Raw genomic sequence first — 27,323 nt, 5'->3', positions numbered from 1 at the left:
CGGGTTATAAGTAAAAACCTTGTGTTTATTTTCTCTTTTGAAATCTGTTATAAGGAAAACAGTTACGAGAAAGTTATAGAAGTTATTTAAATACATGTAAAGTTCTATTTAAAACTTGGTAAATGTTCAAATAAAAACTTGTCGAAGTTATTCCAAAAAATATGTGTATTCCTATTTCTTTTATCGTACGATTAACATCATTATGGAGTTGAGACGTCTTCGTCATTAAGTGTCGAATATAAAAGGGCTCTCTTTTATAAAATTCATGATTAACTCAAGTATTCATGAAGTTAAAAAAAAGCATTTTTGAAAAATAAAAATGCAAGTTATTTAGTAAGTCCTTAAAAATAAAGGCAAGAATAAACAAAACAGAAGTTCGAACAACAACGGAAACTTCTTAATATTAAAAAAGTTTAGACTAAGTATGAACTTAGTCATAAACCAAAAGTTGTTTATACAAAGCGCCCCATGAAAGGTCTGGGAACTTAATATTTTCAACAAACCCTTAAAAAACACCAAGGGTTACAACCACATACTACCAAAAAGAAAAAAAACAAAGGAAGTCAAACATCATAAACTTATCACTGAGAAGTTGAAGGAACTGAAGCAGAGTTATCAATAGTAACAAGCTCAACTTGACTTGAAGGAGTGGGAATACTCGTATCATCTTCAACATTTCCAGAAGCTTCAGCCACGGGAGAAGAAAAATCTTAGTTCTGCTGAGTCTTCTCAATAGTCTCTTTGATCTTGGCCAACTCAGATTCCAAGTTAAAATTCTCCCAGCTAACTTCAACAAGGGTATCATGGCGAGAATTTAAAAACGCCCAACTCACTTCAATGGCAGTTTTATCTTCAAGAATCTCATAATCTGTTTCCCAGTCAGCAATTTCATTTCTTAGCTTCTCATTTTCAGCCAAGGCAGATTCATAAGAAGTTTAAAGAGAAGCGTGGAAATTTTCTAAGGAGCAAACTTTATTAGAAGATACCCGGAGGTCTTTTTGAGTTTGAGCCAGAGTCTGCACGAGTTCACCAGCATATGCTTCCTTCTTATCTAAGAGAGCCTTCAACTCTCTGATCTCTTCACTTGCCTTGGACAGTTGCTCATAAGAAGAGGTTTCAAGACGATTCTTTTCTTTACCTGCCTGACTTGATGAAGCCTTTTCAACCGCCAACTCTGAAGTCCAAGCCCTTACCTGCTGCTCTAAGGTACATTTACTTTCTTCTAATATTTCCATGTCGATTTGAAGACTTTCAAATTGTTCCTTCCAATTATCCGCCTCCACTTGGTAGTCACGCGCTAATTGCTCTGAGAGGGAAGCCCTCTTCATCATCTCCGTGCCAATTAGATTGACCTAAAAATAAGGGGGGGGGGAGGGAATAAGAACACTGAAAATAAAAAAAAAAGGTAAATTAAAGTTTGAAAAAAGGATACCTTTAAAGAAGCATGCACTATATCGTTCATCAAAGTCAAAGAACTGTGGCCATCAAGGTTAGCTCTTTCAACTGGACCAATTAATGGCTTCAACCACACGTCAACTCGACCTGATTTCCTCAAAAGGTTGCCCTCAACAGGAACTTCAATGGTAACTTGCCTCATAGCTTCATTTCTACTTGAGGAACCAACCTCATTGTAATGAACAGTTGAAGAAGGAGTAGTCAAAGGAGGAACTATAGAAGCAGTCAAAACAGCCTAGGAAGGAATAGTAACAGCCACGATTGGCAAAGGAGGTATCACAGGAACGGGATTAGAAAAAGAAGCAAGGGGTGCTTTATCTAAATTCTCACTACCAAACCCGCGGTTAAAAAGTTGCTTAACTAAATCATGAGCAGTAGCTAGAACAACATCATCGGGAATCATCACCGAGGCTTCAACAGACTCGGTAAGAGGAATAGAACAAGGGAAAGATGCTTCATCATCAGAAATGATTCGTCTATGAGCTCGTGGCCTTTTTACCAAAGAACGCCATCTTCCTCTTCCTCGGAGTCTTGGTCAACATCAGCTTTTCTTTTCGATGAAGAGCCCAAAATAATCTCTTGGGCCCTTTCCAAAGAAATTCGAGAAGCTACGACCGCCTCAGCACTAATACCTCGAACGGCAAATCCTGATAAGAAGAAGGATTAAAATAAGTGTTGGCGGAAGCAATAAATAAAAAGTTAAAAAAAACTCTTACCATGAGTTTTCACTTTCCAACCAAACCGTTGGGAGAGAGCTTTCCAAGATCTACCCTCCATTGGGGCTATATTCAACAATTTTCCTACCCAACCACGGAAATTGGGAATTTCATCAATAATTCCCATGGTTGCTAGAAAAGAAAAGGAAAATTAGGATAATGATCATAAAAATTGAGAAAAAAAGGTACGAGATAGTTATTAAAAAGAAAACTCACATGCAAAATTCTACTATCAGGGAAGGAAACATTTTCATTACCCACTAAACCAACAGTGGGGGCAGCAACAAGCTTGGCGTCCCAACCACGGTCTCTGTCGTCTTCTGGACTAACCAGAACTCTTTTTCTCCTTGCTACTAAAGTAAAAACACCTTGGCGAAAGAGTCTAGGAGAGTAAAGGTGAATTAAATGGGCAAAAGTGAGAGGCACACCGGCCATGTTAGTCAAATGCCTCAAACAGGAAACAACCCTCCACACTATGGGACCAATTTGACCTAAACAGACATCGAAAAAATGACAGAATTCAAGGATAACAGGGTCAATAGCAGGTTTGAAACCTAATGTGAAAGGGTATGTATAAACAAAAGAAAATCCAATTAAATATGAGGTGATTCTTTGATTTGCATTGGGAATTATAATAGGGAAGTCATGACTCCAATGGCAGTCTTTACGAACTAAAGAAATCAGACCCTCTGTGATCTGAGTTGGGTAGTTATCAGCACGATCTAAAGAGGACACTTGGTTTCTAAGGGACTCTCTATCATTGTAGAAAGATAGTTCCGCAGGAACTATTTCCTCTACTGAAGGTTCACGAAGAGGTTCAGAAATTTCCTTACCTTTAGAAGAAGATCTTTGAGAAAGAGAACCTCTGGTTCTAGAAGAATGACTGGAACTAGATGAAGGAAGAGAAGAACCACGTATGGATGCAGACCATAAATTACGTAGTCTACCTCCTCTTCTGCTCCTACTAGGGGCAAGAGGAAAGTTATCAACTATGGGGACTCTTCTAGGGTTAGGGTTTGAAGAAGACATAGTAGTACGAGGAAGATGAAGATTAGAATTAAATATTCTGAACTTTTGTGAAAAGGACAAATGAAAAAAAATTATATCTATAGTCAGAAGCAACCGTCAAAGGAAAAGGTGCAATAATGGAAGCGTCATAATGAAAACTGACGCTTTGTAATTGGTGAAGCCGTAAAAAAAGACTTAAAAGGCGTTGAAAGGTTGCAAAACCAACCATGAGATGCCACGTGTCATGGACATTAAATGGAAGAGACAGTTGAAGCATCAGTTCTAGGGAAAAATTAAATGGCGGCAAATATTCTCGCTTTAATGAGATCCACTTCCCAAATATTCTATTGATGAATAAATGGTAAGTGGGGGGACTATCTGTATTGTGAAAAATTAAGTTCATATATGGAATTCATTATAAGACGACACATTATGACACGTGGACCAGTTAAAGAAGAATAAGTGATGAAGAATAATCAAAGAGGCACGAGCTTCAACAGGCACGAGCAGACGTTCAGATAAAAGGCAAGGAGGACAGGTGCTCAAACCTCTTTATGATGAAAGAGAATGAATCTGATAGCAAATAAAGAATAGATACGTACTATCAGGCATTAAATACGGAAACGTTAAGGAATCTGTATTGAATCAAATATGATTGCTAATTGTAACGTTACATTAAATGTCATTAAATGTCGTTCATCAACAATAATGACTCAATTATAGAAGGAACGAAACATATTACTTAGAAATAGCTATAAAAGGAGAAGACGGATAATTTATAAGGACATGAAATATTATCGGAATATATCAATTTACTTTGTTTTCTTACTGCTCATTCCACTATTCCTAAAGTCAATTTCCTTTATTCATTTTATTTTAGATTATCAGTAACCCGAGTTCTTCAAAAATAAAACTTTGACCGAAATCCCTAAATTTGGTTAAACACGGACCAAAGAAAAAACTTGTTATAATCATTCTTCCATCTTGAAGTAAAGTTAGTCCATAGCCATAAAATATCATTGTTTATATATCAACAATACATAACTGAGTAAACTTGTTATAATCATTCTTCCATCTTGAAGTAAAGTTAGTCCATAGCCATAAAATATCACTTTTTATATATCAACAATACATAACTGAGTATATGTTTCTTCTCTTCTTTATTCTGGTCGAAACTCCATTCCTTGAACAATGAGGCCACCTTTCCCATGAAGACGTTTAATCTCCATTAATCGTGCTTCAACATCTCCATCCTCTCCAGTTTCATTGAAAAAAATTCCCATTTCTATTTCCATCCATCCATCGACTCTTTTTCGTGGATGTTTCACATTACGTTTAATACGTCTCTTAACTTTTTGTTCAACTAGACTCACAACGCTAGCTCGTTCTTCAGCTTCCTTCTCGCTCTCGCGATTCACAAATCTAACATATGCATTAGCAATTTCTAGTCCCTCATGTCCTTCTGCCAATTTGAACACTAAATAAGCAACATATTTTGTTCTTTTTGACAGTATTTGAGTTTCAATCTTGCCTCGGATATCTAACCAACTTACACCCTTGAGATGAGCAACTTCTGAAAATCTGCAAAATAAAATGTACTTGTGTTAATATCAGGGACGAAGCAACATTATCCTAAGGATGGTCAATTGACCATTCTTCGTCAAAACTTACACCGTGTATATATGTAAAATATTAGATTTAAGAGGTATTAAACATATATCGAACACCATTTGCCGGAATCTTTTTTTACTTCTTTCAAATTTGAACACCCTTGGAGAAATTTTTGGTTTCACCGCTGTTAATATTTGTATTTTAATTAGCAAAGTCTCTTCTAAAATAGACCAATAAATTCATGAAAATGAACAGAGAAAATATAAAACCTGGATTCAGAGTGAGAAATCCATTCCCAATACCATGGTGTATCGACTCCCCAAGAAATAGCAAGTTCCCTAGCTGCTACCATAAAACATTTCTTCCCAGTCTTCTTATCAAGAAAAAAGCTCTGTTTTGAAAAGAGAGAAAAAAAATCAAATCACAAATGCAGAGAAAAATCAGAGGAAAAAAATGAGGACAGCTTCTAATTAGGAGGAACTATCAATATAGGTTTGCCCAAGCCAATCTATTCCAGCCCACATGAGCCTTGGCATTTGACAGGCTAGGCTAGGCCGACCCACCATTTTGATCGGCCATAAAATAGTGGGAGAAATTCAAAAATAGTCAAATTTACAAGCGGTCGTTCAAAAATAGCCCAATTTCAAAAGTAATCGAAATTTAGCCATTTTTCATAAAGATAAATTTGAACAAAAACACTGTTCAAAATCCGAAAAAATACTCCAGCATAATATACTGGAGTTTGGAGTACCGGTGCTCCAGTCTCCAGTATAGTATACTGGAGCCAACAAAGTATATCGGTCCAGCATAATATGCTGGAAGTTCATACACAAGTGCACCGAACTCCAATATATTATGTTGGACCGGTCTCTATTGCAACAAAATAGTGACTATTTTCCATTGACTTGGTAAATGCTGGCTATTTTTGAATGACCAGTCCGAAAACTGGATAGACCGTGCTATTTTTACTAAAATAGTTAGCCCATCCCAGCACTACATGGGATGCGGGCTCTTTGGGTTGGCCCACCATTTTTAAAAATATTTTAAATTTAAGTTCCGATCTAAATATAAAAATAAAATAAATATTTACAAGTCAAAAGACATATTGTTAGACAGAAATCTTCTCCCAAAATAATATTTGACATTGTCCCAATATATTACAATTAAAAAAAAGAAAATATTTCATTCATTAAACGTCAACTCAAAACAAACTAAGCAAAAAAAGATCATAATAATAGTGATATATCCAATACCAACACATCATCTTCATCAAACACATTCAATTTATATACAATATTAATTAGTTAAACATTAAAAAATAACTAAATTTTAAGATCTAACTATATTTATGTACTCTTTTTTTTTATTTGGCCCACATACTGGCCAGCCTTGTTCAAGCCTTGCGGCTCACATGCTCACGTGGGTTGGGCTAAAAGGCCTCATTTTTATATGGGCTCTAAAACTCCTAGCCTAACCCTATCAATTCATGGGCTGGGTTGGTGTGGCCCGTTCTAGGTTCTATAGTAGCTCATAACTACGCCTAGCCAATCACCTATAACACCTTTCTACATTGACAATTAGCTGAAAATTCTAAGTATTCATAAAAGCAATATCCCATTTTATATTTGCACTCTCCTACTTTTTTGTCTATTCAAAAAGAATATTTTTGTCTATTCAAAAAGAATATTGACTATTTAACTTTGCATTTCAGTTAGACTAGTTGTAGTTATTCGTTTTGGGACTTGGTCCCAAAAGACCCACTAGCCTGATTAATTCATATTCCAACTATAGAAAATTCACTATGTGAAATTTAACGCTCTATACCAAAAGACAATTTTGTTCCCGATTTGAACTCGAGTCTTCTAGTCACAATTTAGTGTTTTTTTTAATAATATTTTATGCATATAGTATTATATACAGAGGCGGATCCAGGATTTAAATTATATGGGTTTAACTCTTAAGGTTTTTAGCATTGAACCCATTATACTTTTAAAGTTATGGGTTCATATCCACTATTTTTGCAATTTTAGTGAATTTTTACATCACGTCGAAAGTTATGAGTTTAGTTGAACCTGTTCACGTCAATATAGCTAAATCTAGCAATTGTAAAGGTAATAACTTAGAGGTTGATGCAAAGTAAGTACAAATTATCCAAAATTAAAGTGTAGTATTTATACATGCCCTAATGATTTCAAATTTCGGATCGGATTAAAGTATACCAATCCGAATCCGATCCAATCCGAATCCGAAACTGAATGGATCGGTTCGGATTTCAAATATCCGATCCGAATGAACAACCCTATACGTGGCAACCGACTGACTTCGTTTAAAAGAAAAGGTTATACAGTAAAGAGGACATACCAATTTGCCTCCATCAATAAGAAGAGGGGAATCACAGAGACAGAAATAAAGGACCTTTTTAGAGGAGAAAAGGAGTTGAGAGTCAGATTTAGAGATAATATGTTGAAAATCAGACGGCAAAAACTTTTCCCAAATTGTGTCTGATTCAGAAGCAGATTTGAATCCTCTTGAAATAGCAGAAGAAATAGCTGCATCTTTTGGCGAAGAGAAAGAGATAATATCAGATACACAACCTTCTGGTAGCAAACCAAAATAGTCCATTGAAAAATTGTATAAAGTTCCTAAACTTGAGAACTCTTTATATAACACATTTGTTTTCTTTGTCTTAGCGGTATAAATACTTAACCGCTAAGATAAGTGGCATAATCACAGTTCAACAAGTGTTATTTTTTTGGACACATCTCCAATAAAATTGAAGTTTAAAATGAATTAAAACTAGAAAATAGGCAAAAGAAAAAAAAAAAAATCAACCTACATATTCACAACCAAAAGGTACTGCCGCCATGTTGGGCAATTATTCTATTTATCATTAGAATTGGAAATTAAGATTTTTTTTATTTAAGAATAATTAATCAATTATTAATAAATCTTAAAAGTTCACATTTAATTACAGTTACAATTCCTAATAATAAGGAGATAGACAATGCAATAGTTACAATCTTCTTTAAATATTGTTTCTAGCCAAAACCTTCGCGTTTCACTTTAAGTACAATTGCAGCTCCTAATAAGGAGATATACAAGGTAACAGTTACAATCTTCTTTAAGTACCGTTTTCACCGGCTGTTTCAGCCAAACGCATATGTTTTCAATTCCTCAAGTTTCAACTACAATGGTACTCAAGACAGAGGAAAAATCAACAAAGGAAAAGTGGTTTACCAGTGAAGATGATCCAAAGATAAAAAGCTTTTCTTTTCCCACTTTTTCATCTTGAGGCTTCTATAATTATATTAATTTTTCAAATTTGCATCATAATTGTTCTTTCACATAAACTTCTTATTCCATATTGCTTATAATTTGTGCTTTTATTTTATCTTTATAGTAACTGTAACAATTGCTTTGGAAAGTATAAATGTTAGTTTTGTTCCAGTGGCTAAGTTACTTGGAGACTACTAAGGGAACACACAAAATATATTATATTGCAACTTGATTAATGATTAGTCGCTTAATCCAAAATCTGAATTGTGTTTAGGATAGGGAGTGGTTTGTATAGCAGGTCGTGGTTAGAAAAAGCTTGGAGCAAAAAAACAAGTAAAATTGTTGATTTGTGCCAGTAAGAATCTTCGCTAATTCAGTACATTTCTTATGGTTTTTATTTGTCTAATCCTTTTTTTCCCTTACTTATCTTCTTCTTTTGTTTGGTCATGGTTATAAGAAGGAGATCAAGTATCAAATATGGAATTATAAATAATATTTTGTCGTTGAAGTAATAATCATTTTTATGTCTCTTTTTTTTGTTGGATTTGTTCCTTCTCTTTTCACTTTCTTCTTATCATTCCTCTATTTCTTCTTCTTTGTTTCTTTCTGTACAACATACTGGAGAAAATTATTTTAATTTTATACTCATAAAATATGTTGAAAGGTAAATTGAATTTTACAGTATTACAATTATGTCTATAAATGGTAAAGTTTCAACTTAACAATATGGTAGATGATTATTGAGCAGTGGTGGTAGATGTTTTATTTTTTTCATATTTAAGGATTCTGTTATATAGGTTCTTAAAGATCTTCTTTCCAAATTTTCTGTGAAATGATGGCGTTTGTTTTTCATGGGAGGGAAGGAAGCTGATGGAAGGCTTAAAAACTATATGTTCGCTTTATAGATTAAGTTACCCATCTAAGCAGGATATTTTATTTTCTGTATACATGTTTTAAATATCGGTTTCAACAGCAATACTTCAATTCAAATTTATCCTTCTGCTTCTGCCTATGATTTGAAAGTACTCTTATTGAATCTCTATTAAAGTCAAGGAAAAATACAAAAAAAAAAATTGCTAGCGGCAAGGGTATGAATTAGCTCAAGGTAAAGTGGAGGGTAAAAATTAAGATATTACGTATAGTGGGAATCAGCAATTTCTATTATCTATTAAAAAATAAAGTGGGGGTTAAAGATGAATTACTATTTGGTTATCATAAATAATTTATGTGAAAGTGTTTAGTTTTAATTTTAAATAACTACTTCTAACAGATTGGATTAGAAAGTCTTCTTCTAATCTATATTTGATTTTATCATTTCTATTAGGTATAACAAAACTTATCAATTCTAATTCATCTAACATGTTTTTTATCTTTAAATTCAAATCCTTATATTTAATCTGTATCTTCTATAGTTAAATACTTATTTCATGGCTTGACCAGTTACTATAAGGCATTTTAATGCTAATTACATGAGTGTGAAAATACTATCAATTTTATACCATGTTTGGGTAGGAGTCATGAAAATAGAATTTGGGTGCCAATTAAAGTGGTTGGTCCATTAAGTGCTACAAGGTTTTACACCAAACATTTTATAAAACTATCAAACTTGGCTTTCTACTAATTATTATTCTCTTTACTGCTTTGATAGGGGTTGGGAATAAGTACTTGAAAATAAGAAAATGAGTACTTTCAAGATCTTTAGAAACACAAGAAAAATTGTCTGGGCGGGTAACTAAGATAGGAAAGTCATAGAACTTGCTTTCAGTCAGAATTAATATTTTTATTTTAGTTTGATTAGTATACATCAAAAACTTTCTATTTTGACTCATCATTTTTATTGTTTATACTTTGCAGCCTCATACTCATCTAGACCAACAAGAAAAGTACATTTCATACACTGAATTTGTTAACTAAGAGCTTATTCTATTTTCAATGGCTAATATTCAAAGGTCTATTCCATCAATGCTTGACGGGTTTGAACGGATCAAAGAAAGATTTTGTTTTATGCCTTTAAGAGGAACTTTGTTAATTTGAACCAACATATTGTGTAGTAGAAATGGCCTTTTTCAAATGCACTAATACATTTGTTTAAGAATCGAAATATGGCCAATATCCAAGATTGCATTTTTTAACTAATGCTTTCCTCACTAACTATTTTGTAATGGATACATATGTTTCCTTATGACTTGAATGTATGAATATCCAATGAATTTACATGCTCATAAAATAATAGCATTTGCATGCTCTTTTGTGTCTACCGTATTACTCAAGTAATATTCTTATAAAAAAATATATTTAATATTCTCCGCGCAACGCGCGGGTATAAATACTAATTTGGTAGTATATTCCAATATACTACTTTATTATTGGACGCACCTAACTTATTAATATTTTTCTCGAAAGACAAAAAAAATAGAAAAATTGTGATGATGTTTGATTGAAAATAGGATTAAGGGGGCGTTTGGACATAAGAATCGTAAAATTTCAAAAAAGTAATTTTTTTTAATTTAAATTATATTTAAAAATTAAAGTTGTGTTTGGACATGTATATAATTTTGTGTTGTTTTTCAATTTTTGTGAGTTATCTGAGTGAAAATTTTGAAAAATAGTTTTTTGGAGTTTTTCAAATTTTCGAAAAATTTCAAAATTCACCTTCGGGTGAAATTTAAAAATTTTATGGCTAAACACTGATTTTTAAAAAAAAGGTTAAATTTTTTCGAAAAAAATAAAAATTCATGGCCAAACGGGCTCTAAGAAAGAAATTATAGATATTATGTAGTTAAAATTATTTTATTAATATTAAAATTAAATTATTTTTTAATATAAAAACATGTTATTATTCTTTGGACAAACTAAAAAGTTGCATTAGATGGACAAAGGGAGTAATAAATAAAAGAGTAAGAGAAAGAGGAAATTCATATATTATTTCATGGCAAAATACATAAACAAAGAAAAGTTGATCCCAAATATCAGCTAAACACGCTAACTTACCAAATGATCATCTAAACACCTCAACTTGCCCTGTTTATGTGATTGACAGTTATCCAAACTTATTAGTATACCAGGCAAAAAATATACTAATTTTATTTCATTTTATGTAATTATTTTATTATTTGAGAAGTGAAGCAATTGTTTTCGTACTAGGGCCGTAAAATATTATTCCGTCGTTTTATTTTATGTGATACTACTATTTAACTAGATACGAAGTTAAAGAAAGAAAGATTTTTGAAACTATATGGACTTAAATATATTAGTAATATTTATGTAACTATAAAAATTTTAAAATTTGTAATATTAATATGTCATAACATTTTGTGACTAGAGTTTTGGCTTCTACCGTTTATGTGATCTTTGAATGCGGTATGCGGGTGTTGAGTACAATGGGGAAACTAGTTATTAATGGTTAAATTTAAATTAAATTGTGTCCAAATTTAATAAGGTGTTATTGTTTTTGAAATAGCTTAAAAGGAAAATAGGGTAACATAAATTGAATAGGAGAAAATATGATTTATCGTAATTTGACTAGTTCTCAAATACGAGATTTTATTTTTACAAGTTTTAATTAACACAAAAAATATTTTTTCCACTCTCATATACTTATCATTTAAGGAAGGGCTTAGATATACCAGAAAAACAACTCATGTGGAGGAAAGTATGTCCAATGGAATACTCCATTCCAAAAACACTAAAAATATTAGGTGGTGCCTAGGAAATGCCTAAACATTGGACTTTACTGTGTTTGAGTTTGAAATTTTTTGTCATTCCTTTTTAGTGAAGTGAAACATGAAATGTCAAGAAGATTGATAAGTATTGGGGTTTCTCACCATCAACAACAACAACGACCCAGTATGGTCTTACAAGTGGGGTCTGGGGAGGATAGTGTGTACGCTGATCTTACCTCTACCCGATGGGGATGGAATAGAAAGGCTGTTTCCAATAGACCCTCGGCTTAACATTATTTCTTTTTTATATTTGCCTCTTATTAAAAAAAGGGAAATAAAAGAAAAGGAATAAATAAGTGGAATTAAATGAGTTGATTGATTGCTTTCTTTTTTGTATTATAGTTTAGCCTAAATCAGAGGCGGACCTAAGATTTCTACAACATAGGTGTACCACTAGAAAAATGAGAGAGCCTAAGTAGAGCTCGTAATACTTAATAGGAGATTTTTTTACTATTAAAAAATGCGAGAATGTCACGTCTATGACTTGAAACTCTGACCTCAATCAACATTTGCCACTACACTACAATCTTCCTTATTTCAAAGGAATTCAACTATTTTATCCATTGGATCTCGCCCGAATCACCCCATCTATTCTCCTGAGGAGAAGTTTGGTTTCAAACCTCGGTTCAAATAGGAGGAGTACGATGCTAATGTGCCTTGGATGATCCACATCCCAGGGTCAGGTGCCAATGGGCACATTGAACTATCCATGTGGCTGAGCCCTTACAGCCCAGACACAACGACACAATTATCAGGGGCGCGCTCTACCACTGAGCTAATAAAAAAAAATATTTTTTCTATATTGTGCATTATAATTCTCGGCGAAAAGGATTCAATTGAACTCCGTTGTGGACACCTAACTCAGTCCCTGAGCCTAAGAATGGAATAGAGGGTAAAGGTGTAAATAGATTTAGTGAAGCTAGTGGCCTATGTCAGAAAATATTACATGGTCTATACTATGGAGATAAACTATACCACACCATGGTTTTTCTAATTGTTGTATCAGCCTTGTTATGATCTGCAAATTACTATTTTTGTTCAATGTTTTAGTAAAAGTTGATAAAATGAAACACCAAATGTTATTTGAATGGAGAAAGTAAACAGTTGTTCAGGTTACAACCTATATACATTAGTTTTACAACAATTCTCGCCAGTACTTGAGCTCGAAAAAAAAATTCCTTATACAGTTATACTGACCATTTCTTCTCCATTTCACGAGCAGTAGTGACAACTCTTCAAACCTAGCCCCCTTTTTTTTTATAATAGTGGTGTCTGGGCCAGCTTGCGCACACCTCGACTAATTCCACAGAATACCTGCCTAGCCACACCAGTAGATCTCCAAATTGTGATGAATTTAGTGTGGAAATTAAAAGGGGCAAAGTGCTCAGAATTCAGCACTTAAATAAGATATGGTAAGAAGATGGCAAGGTAAAGAGTCGAGCCAACTATATATGGAACAAATTTGCCCCTATATTTTCATTCAACACTTGCAACTTAAAACTTGGAATTCAAGAAAAAATAAATAACAGAACATATACTTCTTCATGTTGTGGCCCATATATACTAAGCTAGTAATTTCACAATCAACTCTTCTCCAATCTTACTCTTAAATCTTCAGCAGGTAAACTCTTTCTATCTTTTCTGGAAATTGAATGCCTTAATACCAAAAGCAAATGTGAAGGCAAAAACAACAGCATATGCAACAGTCATAGCTGCAACTACTCCAAGAAAATCATGCTTGAACCCGAAGTAACTTCTCAAGAATTGTTCCACTGTTTGATCATCACTAAGTTTATTTTGGAGGTCCCCGAATTGTGATACAACCAAACCATACAAAGTCCAGGCGGTAGGATTAGCCCAATAGTACCATCTCCACCATATGGGCATACGCTGTTTTTTTATGAAGAAAAACAAGGGAAGCATTTCATTTTCAAAGCTCTAAATCAAAATTTTCAGTGTTCTTGAGAGCAAAAATGAAGGTTTTTCAAGAACTTACAGGTCGTGGAATGATGAATCCTGAGAAAAGATTCCATATGGCATGGAAGAAAAAGCCAGCGATTTGACCAACATTTTGATTTGGGGTAACAGCAATGGTCATCATACCATAGAAGGTGAAGTACAATAGGGTGAAATACATGGCGAACAAGTACCAAAAGAACTTGGCCGCTGTCCATTCAAATCCAACCATAGCATACACAATGACACTATAGGAAACAGCTTGCACAGAGACATAAGGGATTTCAATGAAAACCTACATGATAGAAAAACTTTTATAGGTAATGTAGACTTCTTTAACATGAAATTGGTTTATACAAAGTTGAACTTTACGCTGACCTGTCCAAAGGCATAGGGTATGGCAGAATACATCCCAGCAGCTCTTTCCCTGTAAAATACTGTACGCTCAACCGCTACAATAGGCTGCACTGATGATGCATTTAGTACACCAAGGAAGATAACAGCAGCATACATGGATCCCATAGCATTAAATAGGTCTTGGCTCTTACTCCTGTAACCAGAAAATATGAGTAGGCTTTTAGCGTTAAGAAATAAAAGTATTTTCCAGATTATATACTTGTTTTCTGGCATATGTTTGGACTTACACTTTAGTACCAAGATCCCAGAACATTGACCCGAAGACCAGGGCAATGAAGGTTGTAAAGAGAAATCTGACTGCAGTATAAGTAGGATTACGCCAATATGACCAGTGTTGCTTCCAAAGGCAAGCCATACATTGGGTCCAGAATGGTTGTGAGTATTGACTATCGAAATGCAGGTCTTTTGTACCAGGGCGAGGCACACTTAGTTCGTTAATTAATGCTTTGTTCCTTCTGTAAAGGTCCGATTTCTTGTATAAATCAGCAAAATCAACCTCTAACGTCATTTCCTGAGCCGAGGCTGTGACTTCTAACATCCAAGTTGCTGGAGTATAGCCATCTTTTATTTTACTTACCCCCGGCATTGACTGAATAAAAGGAAACTTAGTTTAGTATTTGATCATATAAAGCTCAAAAAGGGAAAGCTCTTGTTCACTTAGACAACTTACCTCAAAGTATTTGATCAAATGGGAAGAATGGCGACCCAACGGACCAACATATATCTCTTGTCCTCCTCGTTTCATTAGGAATAGCTGCAAAGTGGTGTTTATGTTAGTATTCAATGTCAAAAGAGAAAGAAAGACATTTATTTGCTTGATCGAGTTCAAAGGGTATTAAATTCACCTCATCAAAGGCTTCAAAAATGTCGATACTAAGCTGATGGATGGTACAAACAACGGTTCTTCCTGTGTCAACGGTGTTCCTAACAGTTCTCATAACAATTGCAGCAGCCCTTGCATCTAGCCCTGAAGTTGGTTCATCCATGAAAATGATAGAGGGGTTTGCCACTAGTTCCACTGCAATGGTCAACCTTTTCTGTTGCTCAGTTGAGAGACCATCGACTCCTGGCAAACCAACTAAGGCTGATCTTAATGGTGTAAGCTCCACAAGTTCCATAACTTCCTCAACAAACATCTGTTAAACGATAATAAGGAGGAAGTATCGTATGAGTGCCACCTTCTTTATTGTATTTAACTGATCTTTGGCCGAGATTCATATTATGGACAAAATTTTCAGAAGAACCAACCTTTCTTGTCTTTTTGTCAACATCATGAGGTAAACGCAGCCAAGCTGAGTATACTAACGACTCATAAACTGTAACATAAGGTGAATGGATGTCATTCTGCTCACAATATCCAGATATACGAGTAAACGTTTCTTGCTTCTTGGGATAGCCAGAAATCTTGATGCTACCCTCAATATATCCTCCTGTTTTTCTTCCCGCCAATACATCCATCAACGTCGTTTTCCCGGCCCCACTAACTCCCATCAAAGCTGTCAAAACACCGGGCCTAAAAGCTCCACTTACACCCTTCAGAAGTACCAATTTATCTTCAGTGGCACCCTGATCTTTCATTTCCTACGCGTATCATTGGAAAGTTCAGTAACATATTCGTTGAAATCGGGGAATAGCATCACCAGTTGCTGATTAATAATAATTCTTGGCTAGTTACCTGAGGCATGTCAACAGAGTATATAACTTCATCAAAGGCGATGGAATGCGGTTCAAATGGAAGAACCATTCCCTTTTTCTTTTTCTGAAGACCCTCATTACTGGAATCCTCTTTCTCATTGGCATCTTCATTGTCTTCTGGTATCATAGCTTGTGGCTTACCAAATGCTGTAGATATTCATACTAAACATTTAATTTTTTATTTTCCTTTAGGGAAAAATAAATGGAGAAATTCGACAGATACTCACGGTTGAGATAAGCGAGTGCAATACTGTAGCACAAGTTAAATATGATTGTGAACCCAATAAGTGCCCCAATACCTATCCAGTACCACGATGCATCTGGGAAGTAGCCTCGAGATCTTACAACTGCAGCTCCAAGTGGCTCAGTTCCATTTGGTGCAATCTGTTTAAATTAGAGTGAGCTTGACCGTTATAATACCATCCCTATATAACAACCATTCACTATAAAAGTCAAGTTTTTCTTGGATCCGATCTTTTATATTATGTTATAATATATGTCTTCTATAACAACATTTCACTATAACAGCTAAAAATTATTGGATCAAGCGAGGTTATTATAGAGAGGTTTGACTATATTTGTAGGTTGCATTAGATAAAGAAACATACATGTCTCCACTGCTTCCCATCAAATTCATTCACAAAAATTGAATTCAGAGAATACATCATTGGTGAAGACCAGTAACCCCATATCCACCATTTCTTCACATCATCTACAACATTAGAAGTCGACAATTAACACTCGTCGGTTTAAGCAAGACTAGCTTCTGCAAAACATATAAATGACCAAATATACCTCGTGAAAGGACGAATCCACTCATTGTAAATAGTAAAATCAGAGCAAATGTTCCAAATGTATTAGCAACTCCCATGGTCCTTCCTACTGCCCCAATAAAGCGGAACAATCCTGATGCCATCTGGTTTACTACTATGAGTAGCAAGAAATGTTTGAACAATCTGTAAAAACAGAATCCTGATAAATAATCACGGGAATAAGGAAATTGCTGAAGGTAACCAGACCATCATTCTGCATCATCTCTTTCTCGCCATACCTTCCCGGGTTCGGATCAAATCCAATGACATAGTAAGTGAGGAACACCCAAAGACTAACTTCAATAAATGTTATAGGGATTTTGAGTATCCAAGAGGGAATTGCATAAGCCCATGAAGGGAAAAAGAGAAGGTCTCTTTGCTTGTAGAAGACAGGAAGTTTTAGAATTGTCTGGGCGATCTCAGACATTCCATTAAATAAAATTATAATGACAATGAAAAAGAGGACGCCAGTGTATATTCCTCCATCATCTATAGTATCACGGGGCATCTCAGTTCGGAAAAATAGAGTCATCATCGTGAGTGCAATTAATAAAAGCTGAAAACATATCAAACGAAAGGGCATTAGTACTTGTAAGCAAATATGATGTCAAATTAATAAAAGCTGAAAACATATCAAATGAAAGGGCATTAGTACTTCTAAGCAAATATGATGTGACAGAGAAAAAAAGGACAGCACGGTGCTCTAAGCTACCGCTGTGTGCGGGGTCGGGAAGGGCCGGACCACAAGGTCTATCGTATGCAGCCTTACACTGCATTTTTGCAAGAGGTTGTTTCCACGCCTCGAACCCGTGACCCCCTGGTCACATGGCAGTAACTTTACCAGTTACGCCAAGGCTCTCCTTCTGATATGACAGAGACTTGAAAATTTAAATTTTTTAAAAGACTCATTAGTCACCTTTGTGAACCTGAAGACGTAAACAAATGAGTTCCTCTTCATTAACAAGAGTTCTCTTTCAGTGCAGACCTTTAAGAGTTGTTTCTTCCCTATACCGTACTTTTGAGTTGCCAAAGCAGCAGGATGGCTCAGCAAATTCTTTTGAAGTGATAAACCTGTAAGGCTCATCCGTCCTCACCCAATATTGTTGTTGATCCTTCTTTGATGTCACCTCCAAGAAATTCAAAACCATTACAAAATAGAAGTACATCAATGCTTGTCAATTTAACAGTTGGAACTTATTATAAGACATATATACTTCTTGCAAGAAGTCGGCCACGCCTTTTCTATCAGGGCATTTGAAACCCATGGACTCAAAGAAGCCAAGGACGTCTTCACGAGGACCCTGATAGACAATTTGCCCATCTGATAACAGAATAATATCATCAAACAAGTCGTAGGTCTCGGGTGCTGGCTGCAGGAGAGATACCAAAGTAGTTCCATTCAAGATTTGCACAGAATGTCTTAGAGAATTCACAATGGAATAAGTCGTGGAACTATCCAATCCAGTTGAGATTTCATCCATGAAAAGTGCCTTTGACGGTCCAACAAACATTTCACCTGTCGTCACACACTTCTTTTGTCCTCCTGAGATACCCCTTATCATTTCATCTCCTACCATACTATCTGCACAAATGTCCAGCCCCAATAGCTGGTGACAAAATACAAAAAACACTTAGTTATCAAATTTCCTCTGGCTTTTCATTCTCGAAAATTTGTAGAACTTTTTTGACATATGTAATGCTACCTTAAGAACATAATCTGTAACAAAATTGGCTTCTTGTCCCTCTGTTGCTGCTACCTACATTATACCAAACAATGAAGGTCATAAAACAATTCCCTTGAGCAAAGCAAATTTTCTTACTTGGTTCAATTTACTTGCTGTTATTGAGAAATAACTTATATATTAACATGTAAACATGAAGGGGAACCTTGGTATAACTAGTAAAGTTGCTGCCATGTGACCAGGAGGTCACGGGTTCGATCCGTGGAAACAACCTTTTGCAGTAATGCAGCCCTTCCCCGGAGCATAGCGGGAGCTTAGTGCACTGGGATGCCCTTATTAACATGTAAACATGGTTCACTACTACTCTTACCTTCATGAAGATATCAATATCAGGATCTGGGTTGATATTAGCTGCTTTCTCTCTTCTTGCCAGTTCATCCAACATCTCTGCAAAAAAATTTCAAGAACCAATAAATCTATGTTAGTTAATTTCAACATAAGATGATTTTTTTATTGAAGAAAAAATCTGAACAAATGCTAACCATAACGAGAGCCAACTCCCTGGCATCTGGCAGAGAATTCTAAGGTTTCTCTCACAGTCATTTCTCCAATGTGCAAATCAAACTGACTAATATAAGCAGCAGTTCTTTGTGGCACAAATTCATTCATTTCATGTCCATTGTAGGTTACTTTCCCAGTAACCTGATTTCCACACCAAATAAAAAGAACAGAAAACTTTAGCTGCTTCTAACTTTTAGAACCATTTCATTGTTTAATTTACATATGTTTATTTTGGAGTTTAAGTTCTACATATTGACGGTTAAAAAATTACTTAAACAATTATGTTATTTATAAGGTAATTATACATAAATCTCTTTAATAAGTATTAATTGAGAACTTGATAAAACTGGTAACTAATCTACTATCACAAATTGAACTACATAGGTAGTGTAACAAATCATTACAACAAAAACATACCCCATTGTGATATCATATTATGGGGTCTGGGGAGGGTAAAGTATATGCAGACCTTACTCCGCATAAACTATGTTCGTCAACCAAGTTTGTTCCGTGATCGTAAGCTTATAAATCTGACCCAAATTCTCCATTTTGGTACACGCCAGAGCGTTCCATTTCAGCGGATTGAAAGAGCCATCAATCACTATGATCTCTTTCTTAGAAAAGAAATTGCGTAAATTCTTCCTTTTTTTCTCCCATGCTTTCCGTTGGTAAACAACCAACTAAAGTGCTCTATACTTCTTCACTACTCGTACAGGGAAGGAGGAAGAAATGAAGTTTCTCTTTTTTTGAGGGGGGGAGCAGAGCAATCAAAGAATGAACTTTTCAGATATGAGTGAGTGAGCGCTTTTTCTGTTATGAATGAATGACCTCTCCATTTATTTTCAAGCTTGCTCTTCAAACCGGCCTATCGCTCTCCTCTATGAAAAGGTTCTTCCGTAATCACTCTCAATAAGACATCCATTCCCCTTTCAAATAAAAAGAGAACTAGACTTTTCTCTTCATTATTGAAATCCGCCATTCTATCGCAGTGTGGTGCTCTCAAAAAGCTCAATCCTCTAAGGCTGAAACGAATAGATAAGGAATTCGACCTGGGATATGCCCGTTCCGATCCTTGCCTACTAAACTGTTGCACCCCCGGATATGTATGCTGGGAAAACTCCATGATCTTTCCGTGTGGAAGGGAAGGAAGAAAGTACCTTGTGGAGGTAGAGATGTTGTTTCTGAAAGACTCTCAGCTCAAGAAAAACATTTTCAGCAGGTTTCAACAAGAGAACAATAATGAAGAGATCATGTTGAAAATACTAAAGACAAGAATAATAACAAGAAAATAATAAAGCAGTAACATAACCAAAGCAAGGGAAACAACAGATAATACTGAAAATCGAAGAAAAAGTAACAAATCTTTACATTGTCACTATATATAACTTAAATCTATTTGATATGTACAACTAATGGTCTTACCTTAAGGGAAGGGTCAAGCTTTCCGGCCAAAGCTAATAAAAGTGTAGTTTTACCAGAACCTGGAGGTCCTAAAAGCAAAGTCAATCTACAAGGCTTAATGATACCACTCACATCATTTAGAATAGTGAGTTGCCTCTTTCGATTTGGTAGAATATGAAGAGAGTTCCACATTGCCTATGGACAAAAAAAGCCAAAAAAAAAAAAAAAAATCAAATACCCTTTTAACTAAAAAGAGATTCAAAATTGAAAAATCAAGATATTCTTTGGATTTTTACCTCAATAAAATCAGTGATGAAGTTGGTAAATGTAGGCAAAGCTCTACTTCCTACATATGCATCTGCTACAATATTTAGATGCTCATATCTTACTTCTGTTGATGGCAAATCAATCCCAACTCTGTAAGAAGAAAAAAAAAAGTCAAACCCTTAAACTGTTAAAAATATAAATAATTAACTACTATTCATGGATTGTGAATAAATGGTTACGGACATTGAGCCTCACTCAACCCCAAAATCGAGCTCATGAGAGGAGGATTGCTCAAAACAATATAGGGAGACCACAACTCATTCCTTCAACCAATCTGGTGTGGAAGATCAGACTAAGCTGCAACCACAGAGCATACTAAGACAGAATCTTGACACAGTTACCAAGATAAATCTTTTCTGATGTGGAAGATCAGACTATGCTGCAACCACAGAGCATACTAAGACAGTACCTTGGCTCTGATACCAATTGTTGCGGAAGCCAAATGTATATAGTGTGAATAAGTCACAACTACTATACCAAAAATTATGACAGCCACCAAATAATAAATAAGACAATAAAACAACAATAAAGGGAACACCAGAATTTACGAGGTTCGGCTAATTTTGCCTACTCCTCGGACACAACCAATATTTTATTTCACTCCAAAAATACAAGTGAAATAATACTAAAGAGAGAAGATACAAATGCCTTAAACAGATGAGAAGGCAAATGAGAGGTGTATTTCAATCCTAAACATTAGGCCTTCTTTTATAGGGGGAAAATCCCCCCAAAATTCAAGAGCCCACCGATGTGGGACAAATTTGTCAAACTTCAACAAATCTCCACCTTGGCAAAATTCCACATCTTCAATTTTCTCTCAATAACAAATTTTGATTGTGTCTTCATCTTTAATCTTCAGTTTTCAACAATGTTGATCAAATCCAAACAATGTTGAAACTTGACCGCAGTCACCACCTTTGTCAGCATATCAGCAGGATTCTCTGTAGTATGAATTTTCTTCACCGTGACTCCACCTTCTTCTATGATTTCTCGTACGAAATGATACCGAACATCAATGTGCTTCGTCCTTGCATGATACACTTGGTTCTTCGCTAATTGAATAGCACTTTGACTATCACAAAAAATTGTGATACCTTTTTGTTCAACACCAAGCTCCTTTAGCAATCCTTGAAGCCAAATTGCCTCTTTCACAGCCTCTGTAATAGCCATGTACTCTGCCTCTGTTGTAGACAAAGCAACTGTTGACTGCAAAGTAGACTTCCAACTAACTGGTGCCTTTGCAAAAGTAAACACATAACCAGTAGTTGATCTTCGTTTGTCCAGATCACCCGCAAAATCTGAGTCACAATATCCAACTACAGACTGATTGTCTTCCTGCTCAAAAACTAACCCGACATCTACAGTATTATGAATATACCGTAGAATCCACTTCACAGCTTGTCAATGCTCCTTCCCTGGATTGTGCATATATCTGCTAATAACTCCAACAGCTTGTGAAATGTCAGGCCTTGTGCAAACCATTGCATACATCAAGCTACCAACAACATTTGCGTATGGTACCTTTGACATATACTCTCGTTCAGCTTCATCCATTGGCGACATAGTAGTACTTAGCTTAAAATGGGAAGCAAGTGGAGTACTAACTGGCTTAGTCTTGTCATCTATGCCAAAACGTTGAAGTACTCTCTTCAAATATTCCTTTTGAGATAAACAGAGTTTCTTTGAACGTCTATCTCTAATTATCTCCATGCCAAGAATTTTCTTTGCCTCACCCAGATCCTTCATCTCGAACTCCTTCTTCAGTTGATTCTTCAATTTATCAATTTCTTCCGAATTCTTGGAAGCTATCAACATATCATCAACGTATAGGAGAAGATATACAAAGGAACCATCTTTAAGCTTGCGCAAATACACACAATGATCGTATTTGCTTCTCTTGTACCCTTGCCGCAACATAAACTCGTCAAATCGCTTGTACCATTGTCTAGAAGATTGTTTCAATCCGTACAATGATTTTTCAAGTTTGCACACCATATTTTCTTTTCCAGCAACTTTGAATCCTTCTGGCTGAGTCATGTAGATTTCCTCCTCCAAGTTTCCATGTAAAAACGCAGTTTTTACATCCATCTGAACTAGTTCCAAATCCAATTGTGCTACCAAAGCCAACATAATTCTAATGGAGGAATGTTTTACAACTGGAGAAAATACTTCATTGTAATCAATTCCCTCCTTTTGAGCATATCCTTTGGCCACCAATCTTGCTTTGTAGCGAACATCTACTTGGTTAGGAAATCCTTCTTTCTTTGCAAATACCCATTTGCACCCAATTGCTTTCTTTCCCTTCGGGAGATTGGCCAATCTCCATGTATGATTCTGATGAAGGGACTGTATTTCATCATTCATGGCAATCCTCCACTTATCTTCTTCTGAACTTTGGACAGCGTCTTTATAAGTAGTAGGAACATCATCAGCTACAATTGAGGTTGCACAAGCAACCGTCTCTATGAGACGAACAGGTTTTGTTATTGTTCTTTTTGGCCTGCTGGTTGCTATTGATTCAAGTTGTTGTTGAGGTTCCTGAGTTGGAATCTCCTCTACTGGCTCTCCTTCCAGAGGGTAATCTTCATTTGTTTCCTCCTCTGCTTCTTGTGTAGGAAAAATAAATTTTCCCTCAAACTCCACCTGCTTAGAAGCACCTTTATTTTGTTTGGTGTCTTCTGTTACCTTATTTACCATAGCAGATTCATCAAAGGTAACATCTCTGCTGAATATTACTTTCTTTGTCATAGGACACCATAAGCGATATCCTTTGACTCCAGAAGTAATTCCCATAAAAATAGCCTTCTTTGCCCTTGGATCCAATTTTGACTCCGTCACATGATAATATGCAGTTGAGCCAAACACGTGCAAAGAGTTATAATCTACAGCAGGTTTTCCGTACCATTTTTCAAATGGTGTCTTGCCATCAATAGCAGCAGATGGTAGACGATTAATGAGGTGGCATGCATATGTAATTGCCTCAGCCCAAAATTCTTTGCCCAAGCCAGCATTGGACAACATACACCGTACCTTCTCCAGCAAGGTCCGGTTCATACGTTCTGCCACTCCATTCTGTTGTGGTGTATGTCTAACAGTGAAGTGTCGGATGATGCCATCATTTTCACAGACCTTATTGAAATGATCATTTTTGTATTCACCTCCATTGTCTGTGCGAATACACTTGATCCTCCTGCCTGTCTGATTCTCCACCATCGTCTTCCATTTGAGAAAAATTCCCAACACTTCATCTTTGCTCTTCATTGTATACACCCATACTCTTCGGGAAAAATCATCAACAAAGGTTACAAAATAGTGCTTCCCACCCAATGAAGGTGTTTTGGAAGGACCCCAAACATCAGAGTGTACATAATCCAAAATGCCTTTAGTATTATGGATCGCTGTACCAAATTTAACCCTTGTCTGTTTCCCTTTAACACAATGCTCACAAAACTCCAAGTTGCAAGCCTTGACTCCTTTTAACAATCCTTGATCTGATAGAGTTTTCAAGGATTTTCCTCCAGCATGTCCCAAGCGCATGTGCCATAGCTTGGTTGCTTCTGCCTCTTTGTCGTCACTGGATGTCACTGTCGCTGTCCCAATAACTGTACTGCCACAATAGCGGTACATATTATTATTCTTCCGATTAGCCTTCATTACCACTAGTGCACCGGAACATACTCTCATCACTCCATTTTCTGCAATGATTTTAAACCCTTTTGATTCCAGGGCTCCCACAGAGATGAGATTCTTCTTCAAATCCGGTACATATCGAACATCTGTTAATGTTCTGATCATTCCATCATGGTTCCTTAATCGTATTGAACCAATGTCATATGAGGTAAGAGGGCTGTTATCCGCTGTGTGGACGACTCCATATTCTCCTTCTTGAAATTCCACGAACCAGTCCCTGTTGGGACACATATGATAGCTACAAGCCGAGTCCATCAACCATATGTCTGATGATGTTGATGACTCTGTTGTAACTAATGAGAAGTCTGAATCATCACAATCAGCTACATTTGAATCCATAATAGCCTTTCCATTGTTATGTTTGGCCTTATTCTTCAACTTCGGACAGTCTTTCTTCCAGTGCCCTTTTTCTCGACAAAAGGCACATTCATCTTTGCTGGGTCTGGATCTTGACTTGGATCTTCCCTTCTTTGTCCTCGTTTGATTTTGAGGACGACCCCTCACAAACAGTGCTTCTCCTTCTCCGCCCTTCTGTTTTTCTCGCTTTCTTTGTTCATAGCTGTACAAAGCCGAACAAACTTCTCTGAGAGAAATTTCGTCATTTCCATGGAGTAGAGTAGTTTCAAGGTGCTCGTACTCATCAGGAAGTGACGCCAACAACATTAAGGCCAAGTCACCATCATCATAAGTTGTATCCATATTTTGCAAATCTGTGACCAACTTATTGAAACTGGTGATATGTTCATTCATCGTGGTACCAGGAACATAGGTGAAGTGAAACAGTCTCTTCTTCATGTACAATTTATTTTGACTGTTTTTCTTCAAAAATTTATCCTCCAGTGCTTTCCATAATTTACTTGCAGAAGTTTCCTTTGTGTATGGATATTTCTGCTCTCTAGCAAGGTAGGATCGAATGGTACCGCAAGCAACACGGTTGATAATTCTCCAATCTTCTTCTCCAATAACATCTGGTTTCTTTTCTTCAATGGCCAGATCTAGCCCTTGTTGAAAAAGGACATCTAGAACCTCGCCTTGCCACATCCCAAAATGTCCGGACCCGTCAAATATTTCGACCGCAAATTTCGCATTTGACACAATTCTTGTCATAAGCGAAGATGCCAATGATGACGTATTGTTGACACTTGATGTAGATTCTTCTTGTTTATTGTCTCCCATATTTGACACAAATATTATTTAATAGCTGACGACACAAATCAAGATTATTTCCTTTCTGATGTAGAAGATCAGACTAAGCTGCAACTACAGAGCATACTCAGACAGAACCTTGACTCAGTTACCAAGATAAATCTTTTCTGATGTGGAAGATCAGACTATGCTGCAACCACAGAGCATACTTAGACAGTACCTTGGCTCTGATACCAATTGTTGCGGAAGCCAAATGTATATAGTGTGAATAAGTCACAACTACTATACCAAAAATTATGACAGCCACCAAATAATAAATAAGACAATAAAACAACAATAAAGGGAACACCAGAATTTACGAGGTTCGGCTAATTTTGCCTACTCCTCGGACACAACCAATATTTTATTTCACTCCAAAAATACAAGTGAAATAATACTAAAGAGAGAAGATACAAATGTCTTAAACAGATGAGAAGGCAAAGGAGAGGTGTATATAAATCCTAAACATTAGACCTTCTTTTATAGGGGGAAAATCCCCCCAAAATTCAAGAGCCCACCGATGTGGGACAAATTTGTCAAACTTCAACAGTCTAACCCTACATTTCTACAAGAGGCTGTTTCCACAGCTTGAACCCGTGACCTCCTGGTCGCATGGCAGCAACCTTACTAGTTACGCCAAGGCTCTCCTTCAAGGGCCTAACATTGATAATATGTTTAAAATGACCTTATAACCTAACTGAACCGCAAAAGTTAGCTTGGGAGGATTGTCCAAGATACATAAACAACAACTTTAACCAAAAAAAAAAAAACATGTAAAGTTTGAGCACAGTTTGAGTATGATCTTATAATATGTAAACGACAGAAAAGTCTTTTACATATGATATATAGTTCGAGTCAAAAGCAATAGGTTTAACCGAACACAAAACTCGTCTCAACAGGCAACAACAACAACAACTCAATAAAATCCAACAGGAAAACTCGTTCGGACACACAAAGATACAAAAAGAACCTTTTACATATATACCTGTCAGTTCTTTCCTTGAGTTTCAACAAAAACTTGTCATTATCTTCATCTGCAACTTCCACAAGCCTTTCAAGTAAATTCTTTCTTTCTTGAAATACAAGATTATTTATATCAACTTCAGCAGATGCACCTTGTAATCCAAACAAGAGACCTTTTCTTAAACGATCAAATGTTGGGAGTTTTTCAAGTGCTGCCCATTTAAGAGCTTCTTCATCATCTTCATCTCTTGTTGAACGATTAAAAACAGTACAATTATTTCTCCATTTAGAATTGTTTTTCAACCTTAAACTTCCCCTCATACTACTAGGTCGAAAATTACTTGAATTTGTTGGCTCCATTTTGAACCAATCACTATATCAAAATGCAAGAAACTTTCTTTTAAGGTCTAAGGGATTATGTAGAAGTAAGTACAAAAAAAATGCGGGCTATATATAGAAGTGAAAAGGTCCAAATTTGCCACTAATATTTGTGATTTGTCTTATATATGCCTCGAGTTCTCACTTTTTATTTTTTGTATCAAATATGCCTCTTCCACTAACAGATTTTCACCATGAAAATATTGGTCATATTTTTCGGTGGAAGCCAAATAGAAATATATTTTGACCATTTTAAATGTGGACCACATTTTTTTTAGAAGAATTAACCTAAATAGTAGTTCATATATTTATTCTTTAATTTCCTCGTGATTTATGTCATCTTATATTATGCTACTATGTACTTTTCCACGTTTTTTTTCTCTTTAGTCGTATTTTAGAGAAATGCAACTTAAAATGATTTGCACTAATTATACGTCCAAGGAAAGGGAATGGAAAATCAATAATGGC

The 27,323-nt window shown here is 35.7% G+C and overlaps 1 protein-coding gene and 1 pseudogene across 1 annotated transcript; both read right to left on the bottom strand.

Moving 5' to 3' along the window:
- Positions 1-4,182: 4,182 nt before the first annotated feature.
- On the bottom strand, positions 4,183-7,455 carry LOC104229406 (F-box protein At2g02240-like). Its single transcript, XM_009782051.2, has 3 exons — positions 7,152-7,455; positions 5,060-5,181; positions 4,183-4,760 (listed from the first exon to the last, which is right to left on the bottom strand). Exons 1-3 carry the CDS (start codon positions 7,410-7,412, stop codon positions 4,340-4,342), a joined length of 804 nt encoding a protein of 267 aa, XP_009780353.1. The 5' UTR covers positions 7,413-7,455; the 3' UTR covers positions 4,183-4,339.
- A 5,393-nt stretch (positions 7,456-12,848) lies between these two features.
- On the bottom strand, positions 12,849-26,954 carry LOC104229407 (pleiotropic drug resistance protein 1-like; annotated as a pseudogene).
- Between the last annotated feature and the right edge of the window lie 369 nt (positions 26,955-27,323).

The sequence above is a fragment of the Nicotiana sylvestris genome, chromosome 10, assembly GCF_000393655.2.
Source record: "Nicotiana sylvestris chromosome 10, ASM39365v2, whole genome shotgun sequence".
Lineage (NCBI taxonomy): Eukaryota > Viridiplantae > Streptophyta > Magnoliopsida > Solanales > Solanaceae > Nicotiana > Nicotiana sylvestris.
Note: the sequence above shows the minus strand (reverse complement) of the source record. Positions and strands in the feature narration are given on the sequence as shown.

Coding starts and splice junctions, on each gene's coding strand:
- LOC104229406 (XM_009782051.2), bottom strand. CDS start 7,412: ATGGACTATTTTGGTTTGCTACCAGAAGGTTGTGTATCTGATATTATC. Junction 5,182..7,151: donor TTATTGATGGAGGCAAATTG/GTATGTCCTCTT, acceptor TTTTCAAAACAG/AGCTTTTTTCTTGATAAGAA. Junction 4,761..5,059: donor ATTTCTCACTCTGAATCCAG/GTTTTATATTTT, acceptor TTTATTTTGCAG/ATTTTCAGAAGTTGCTCATC.